The 6,527-nt window shown below is 36.0% G+C and overlaps 1 protein-coding gene across 1 annotated transcript; it reads right to left on the minus strand.

The window, feature by feature from the left end:
• Nucleotides 1-24: 24 nt before the first annotated feature.
• Nucleotides 25-6,319, minus strand: LOC136064613 (uncharacterized). The gene is made up of 8 exons (XM_065766555.1): nt 6,293-6,319; nt 5,952-6,005; nt 5,513-5,681; nt 5,249-5,363; nt 2,922-2,997; nt 2,532-2,714; nt 1,246-1,406; nt 25-233 (listed from the first exon to the last, which is right to left on the minus strand). Exons 1-8 carry the CDS (start codon nt 6,317-6,319, stop codon nt 68-70), a joined length of 951 nt encoding a protein of 316 aa, XP_065622627.1. The 3' UTR covers nt 25-67.
• Between the last annotated feature and the right edge of the window lie 208 nt (nt 6,320-6,527).

Here is a 6,527-nt window from a genome sequence, read left to right on the forward strand (position 1 = left end):
CCTTTTTTTTTTAACCTCTTAAAGGTACATGATCTACCATTGACAACTCAACCAGAACAGGAATGTATTAGCTATTGCTTTCACTCAGTGAATCAAGAAGTAAAGTAGAATACAGTATAAATGTTACCAGGGCATGTGGAGTAGGAAGTAGAATGGGGGCACATATAGGCATTGGCCGGAATCTCTCTTTAACAGTTCTGGACTGGGGTCCATAGCCAATTTTTTTGTCATTTCTGCATGAAAGAGAGGAACAGGATTAGCAAAGCATAAAACATAAGTTTAGGTTGAAAATAGAAAATTAGTAATTGAATAGAGAAGCAAGTTTGTACTTGAATAAGTAGTGCTATCTTACATGCTTTGTTTTCCTGTCCTGACATGTAACAGCTAAAAGTAATTTCGACACATTACTCCATGAGGACCATACCACATCATAGGGTGCATAAATTACATAAGGCCACAATTTGAGTGACACTAAGACATGTACAGAGAGCACTGTAACAATGTGTAGTTGGTCATAAATTAGGTCTAAGTGGCTTAAAATTTTATCATTAAAATTCTTCCATATAATAAAAAGGGTTGGATTCAAATTACACTTAGTGTAACTCTAAGAAATGTTACACCATCCAATTACTTTTTATAGAATTCGTATTTTAAAAATCTCACCGTTGAATTACATGTTTTATATGTTCCTAACATTCATACCAATTTTTATTTCAATTGGTTGTTATTTGTCACTCGATCCATAAACTCATTTTTAATGCATTATTTTAAACTACAAAAACTTGAATTTAAATAATTGATAGATGACATGGCTATTAATTTTTGACCACCTTGAAATTTTGCAAGCATGGAAAATATATGAATATAATGTAATCTAATGGTGGATTTGTCAAAATTCACATCCAATTAAAAAATATTAAGCGGTGTGACATTACTTAAAGTTACATTAGGTGTAACTTTAACAGTAACTTTAACCCAACCCTAATAAAAATATATATATGTTGATGTCACTTTCATCAGCATCATCATTAAGCCCTGATTATTAGCCAGACAAAACCTTTCACACCATGTACTTTAACCAGAGCTATAACAGAGCACCATCTAACCTCAACTGGACCTCATTATGAACATCTTGGTTATTGCTACTTATGAGATATCAAAGATATATTCTTGACATTCTGAGTCATATAAAGGCAAGGAAATAGAAAAGAATCCAAAAACTCAAAAACAAATACTGGCACATACGTATTAACCTCAACAAGGCGAAAGCTACTATCAGCTCCAGCAATGCACAATATCAATGGGTCATTTTTATCAGTTCGCAAAGGCAACCAATCAAGCTCCAATACAAGGGTTCCTGGAAATTGAGGTTGTAAATGAGAATTGGCTAATGGGTCCTGCGAATCCTGGAAGTAAGAAACATGTAGAGATTCAGGATCAAACAGAAGAAGGATCTTCTAAAAGGGGTGGTGGAACAAAAGCATTTATTTAAATAAAACCTTTACATGATTTAATAAAATATGCACCATAGATGCTGGATTTGAAAATTGTCCCAGTAGGAACTCAACGAAAGTCTGAGGCGTGTGCATAAAAAATACTCTTACCAGTGACATTGACTAGATTTTACAAAACACATAATATAAGTTATTATTTTTCAATACCATTTTCCTGAACACGAGTAGAAACTTCTATGCTGGAGGAAAACATTCTCTACTTGGGAGTTCAATTGACCAGAAAGGAAACCTGAAGGGTTTTTTGTTTTGTTTTTTTTCTTTTTTGCGAGAACCTGTGGGCCAATAGATGGCTGTCACTCCCATGGAGAATCACACTTGAAAAAAAAGAGAGGAGGGGGGCAGTTCTACAGTTTATGCCAATTTATACAGCTTCAGCTATAACAGAATCAATCTGGGTAGGTGACAAGATTGGTACATTGCTCTGCGCAGTCGAAAGAACAAAGGGAGCTACACTTAGTGGACTGGAATATGAGAAGCCCTTCATTATTAGTAAGATAGGGCATAGGTCTAGGGCCTAGACAAGAGAGAAAAGAACGGCAATAAAATGCTTCATAGGAAGCAACCTCCCCAAGAGACCTAACATATTGAGTATCAGGTAAAATGTAGGGCAGGAATAATGGACAAAGTGTTGCACATCAGAGAAATATTTTGTTTGTGCCTAAATGTCATGGCAAATGGACCAAAGAAATCAAACAACATGCACAACGAGTCTTTCCTATACAAGCGGCACAGAAGAATATGCCTGATGATTGCTCCAATTGGAAAACCCATCCAGATTGCCAATCCCCAACCATCAAACATAGAACACTGGCCTTGGTAGCTGAGTGGTACATCTCCCCTCTCTTAAGAGGAGGCCAAGATTTGAGCCATTTGGCCTGTTATGTGTGGGGTTATGGGGTCAGAAAAAAAAAAAAAAATACAAAATCTCACATTGCATACACCAATAGTGTGGTATAACAATTTCAAAGCACATAACAGGAAAGGAAACAAAGCAAACAATCTCATTTTCATACTTACAAGATCAAATACAGAAAATGTATTGTCATAAAATAGAACAGCAATACGCCCTCGGCTACGGTCTCCAGATACAAATGGTGAGAATTTGATTCGCCGGATTCCTTCTCTATGAGTACTAAATGAGGAAGAATGTCCAGTTGTCACATCCCACCACCGTATGTTCCCCGACCTGTCTCCCATAACCTGAAAAATGAATTAAGCAACTGCCATTCAAAACAGAAATCTTGCGAGGATAAAGATTCTTATATCTCAATTGATTGGCACCTCCAGGTGTTTCTAAAGGAGACATCTAGGGTTCAAATCCCCCATCTCTCAATTATCAAATTATCAAAAAATTGCAAATTCATAGTACCAACTAGAGGAAACAATTCCAAAAGATATTATACATACCACATGAGGCAAGCGGTAGGCCATGGCTGTAATCAATCCCTCCGATAGTACAAATGAAGAAGAAGGCCATTTTGGTCTAGAGATGAGCAAAACATAACCTCAGTAGATATACAAACAAACAATAAATTTATGTAATGTGCAAAACGTAGATTTTCAAATTTTCAAAGAATTATTTTATCTGTGATCATTCAAATTGGCCATTGATCAAAACTATAATGGAGGGTACTAAGAGGTATGAGAGAGAAAAATATATGAAAAAACAAATAAAGAATCAAGTTTTAAGGGCACCATATTTCTGTAGAATAAGAGAAATTATTGAAAAAGAATCAATAATAATATCCCAACCAATTAATGTTGGGATTGAGGGCGAGAGATAAATAGAGAAATAGAGAGCAGAAGCAGAATTAAAGTAATTCTACCTGACAACCTATGTCCCAATGAAAAGCATACTATATGGAATTATATGTTACAAGAAGCCCATTGTGAGGATTTCTATAGAGAGACTAATCCTAAGCTAACCATAGACTAACCTTAGGCTCTAGTACAAATTAGAATGTCACTGAATGTGCCACACATGCTGTAGTAATGGTACAAGTACATAGAAGTGAATTGGAACACATGAGATGGTTGTTGGCAGCAACGAATGGCAACAGTAGACAAAAGATGGAGGCTGCAAGATGACCGTTGTGGCTAGAGGACAGCTACACCAGTGTCCAGAAGATGGCTACTATGGCTGAAGGATGGCTACACTAGTGGCCTAGGGGACATTAGCAGAAGAAAGGTGGCTCAAGTATGGCATACACGAGACAAATGTCGGTTGTAACCACAGTGATTGGGAGGACAACACCAACAACCTGAGGAGAGCGATACCATTTGCCGGAACGCATCAACTAAGGATAGCATTGTGGGAGCTGGTAGACAATGGCTAGGAAGAATGGCATGGTGGGGCGTGTGAATAATTGGTTGGCCTTTGGGGAACTAGACAACTGCCTAACTCTGATACTATATTAGAAAGGTAGAACATGGCACAAATACCATGTCAAAGTTGGTGTTGGGATTGACAGTGAGAATGAAAATACAGAGAAATAGAAAGTGGATGCAGAATTGACATGATTCGGCCTAACAACATACATCCACATTGAAAAGCCCTAACCGACAACATCTTTACTACATTGAATTTTTATATTACAATAATCCCATTGGGGGGTTTATATAAAGAGACTAACCCTAGGCTAATCATAGACTAATGTTAGGGTGTTGTACAAAGGATGTGCAGTACAAATACTTCAATACAAAAGTATAAGTAATACGTGTACATTTAACATTGGCTGATATCTCTACCAATCACTATCATTTCAATATCCATGTTCATCCTATGGACAACCAAAAATATATATGCAACAAGAATGCTGCCAAAAGCATGGGTGCAACAAATGAAGGTTCAGCACTTCTTACACTACCACTTTAAATCCTGACCTGAATTTAATAAAAAGGATTAAGTCATGGGCGAAGGCGTCCCATCCAAAGAATATATACAGAAATTTATGTCTTCATGCATATTAGGAGTAAAGCACGAGAGTGGTTTATATCTTTACTATATTGAATTGTATATTATAATAATCCCATTGGAGATTTATATAGAGAGAGAGACTAACCATATGCTAACTATAGACTTACCCTAGGATGTGCAATATAAAATCTACAGTACACTTGTAGGAGTATATGTACACTGAACCTGGACTAATATCTAATAATCACCATCATTGCAATATCCATATTCATCCTTTGGACAACTGAAAAGTCATATGCAACAAGGGTGCTGCCAAAAGCATGGGTGCCACAAATGCAAGTTCAAGGCTTATAGCACTATGGACTTTAAATTCTGATTTGAATGTAATAAACAAGGATTCAAGCATGGGCATAGATGTCCCATTCAAAGAATATATACAGAAATGTATATCTTCATGCATATTAAGAGTAAACCATGGGTGTGAGATGAATCAGAAAGTGCGTCGGCATAGCAAAAATGAGAACATTAGTATGGCCAAGGCTTTCAAAGAGCCTTAGGTTTTCATGATGATATACACTTACCAAAGGTGTGATAGATAATTCCAGGAAACAAGAAATTTGATAACAGAATGTAGATCTATGGCAAACCATTTTCTATATGAACCTATTGACAATCCAAAAATCATCATCCTTTCACATTAACCAAAAGAAAAATGGAGAAAAAAAAAATCATCACATATTCAGTTAGCTCACTAGTGGACCAAATACAAATATACAGACTCTATGTTGCACCTATTTGCCTTGAAGAAGAATTATACCTGAAGTCTCGGATCCTTCGCCCCTGAACCTCAAAAACGCCAAGTGCACCATTTACTAGTGCAAATGCAAAACTTTCGGAAGAGTCATCTTGAGATCCCTCTGAGCTCACTGCCTCTGCACATTAAAGTTAGATATACATCTTATATATCCAAGGAAAACAGAAGCACATATATAGACCAGATACAGGAAGTCTTTTTAGCATTTTTCAAAAAATAAAATAAAAGTTGAAAAACTATGCAAGCATATCAAGTAAAAGAGCTCACTAGAATCTGAAGATGATGCCACAGTCTGTGTAGATGCCACATCTGATGACACAGCTGTACGATCCCTAGACAATAATGATGATTGTGTAGAAGGTCCATTTTGAACAGGCCGTGGAACTGTCGGAAGAGTCCATTCCAATACCGTAAATGGAAGAGCTAATGATCTAAGCTACATGGAGATATAGAGTATAAAAAAAAAAAAAAACTATTCAGAAACTAAAATCTTAACATGTGTGTGTGCAAGCATGTCACGTATGTTCATGCATATGCATGTGTACATTTACTTGTACATATATATCACCTACACCCCAAAAAATTAAATTTATTGTTTTTTTTTTTTGTGGGGGGGGTTGATGCGGTGGGGGATAACGTAGGGAACCTTACTAAAGAAGAGCCCTTTAGGCTCACCTCTAGCCAGTAAAACCTACAAGCAACTCACCTCACCTGCCAAAACCAATTGCTGACCAATCAAAGGGCATTCACCCCTAACAGTCTAAGAAGTTTATGTTCATGGCCAGGAGCAAAATTGATTGTGCATTATTATTATTTTTTTAAGTGAGAAAAATATCACGAGGAATAAATAAATACCTATCGAACACCATACTAATATGGTAGATAAAGGTACAAGATATGTGAAGGTGCAAAGTATGATACATATTGAGCATTAAAACCTCTTCAATCGCAATTAGAAGAAATAAATAAATAAGTAGTCCAAAAGAAAAGAAAAAATTAGTCCACCAGATAATCTTAATTATAGAGGATAAGAAAATGAACAGATACTCTGCTATTAAATTCAGAAAAATCCATGTCCTATTGAGAAATCCAGAAGGGTTTTTGGTGCCAGGGATAATGGGAAAAAAAAAATATATATATATATATATATTTTTTTTTTTAATTTAAAAATGTGAAGTAGAAAGATGCTTAGGACAAGGTGTTCTGAAATCACATGCGCTTTGCAAAATGAAGTTATCACTCCTCATTCTGAAATTTAATTATAAAATTAAAATTAAGTTAC

Source organism: Quercus suber, unplaced genomic scaffold (genome assembly GCF_002906115.3).
Source record: "Quercus suber isolate HL8 unplaced genomic scaffold, Cork oak 2.0 scaffold_718, whole genome shotgun sequence".
Classification (NCBI taxonomy): domain Eukaryota; kingdom Viridiplantae; phylum Streptophyta; class Magnoliopsida; order Fagales; family Fagaceae; genus Quercus; species Quercus suber.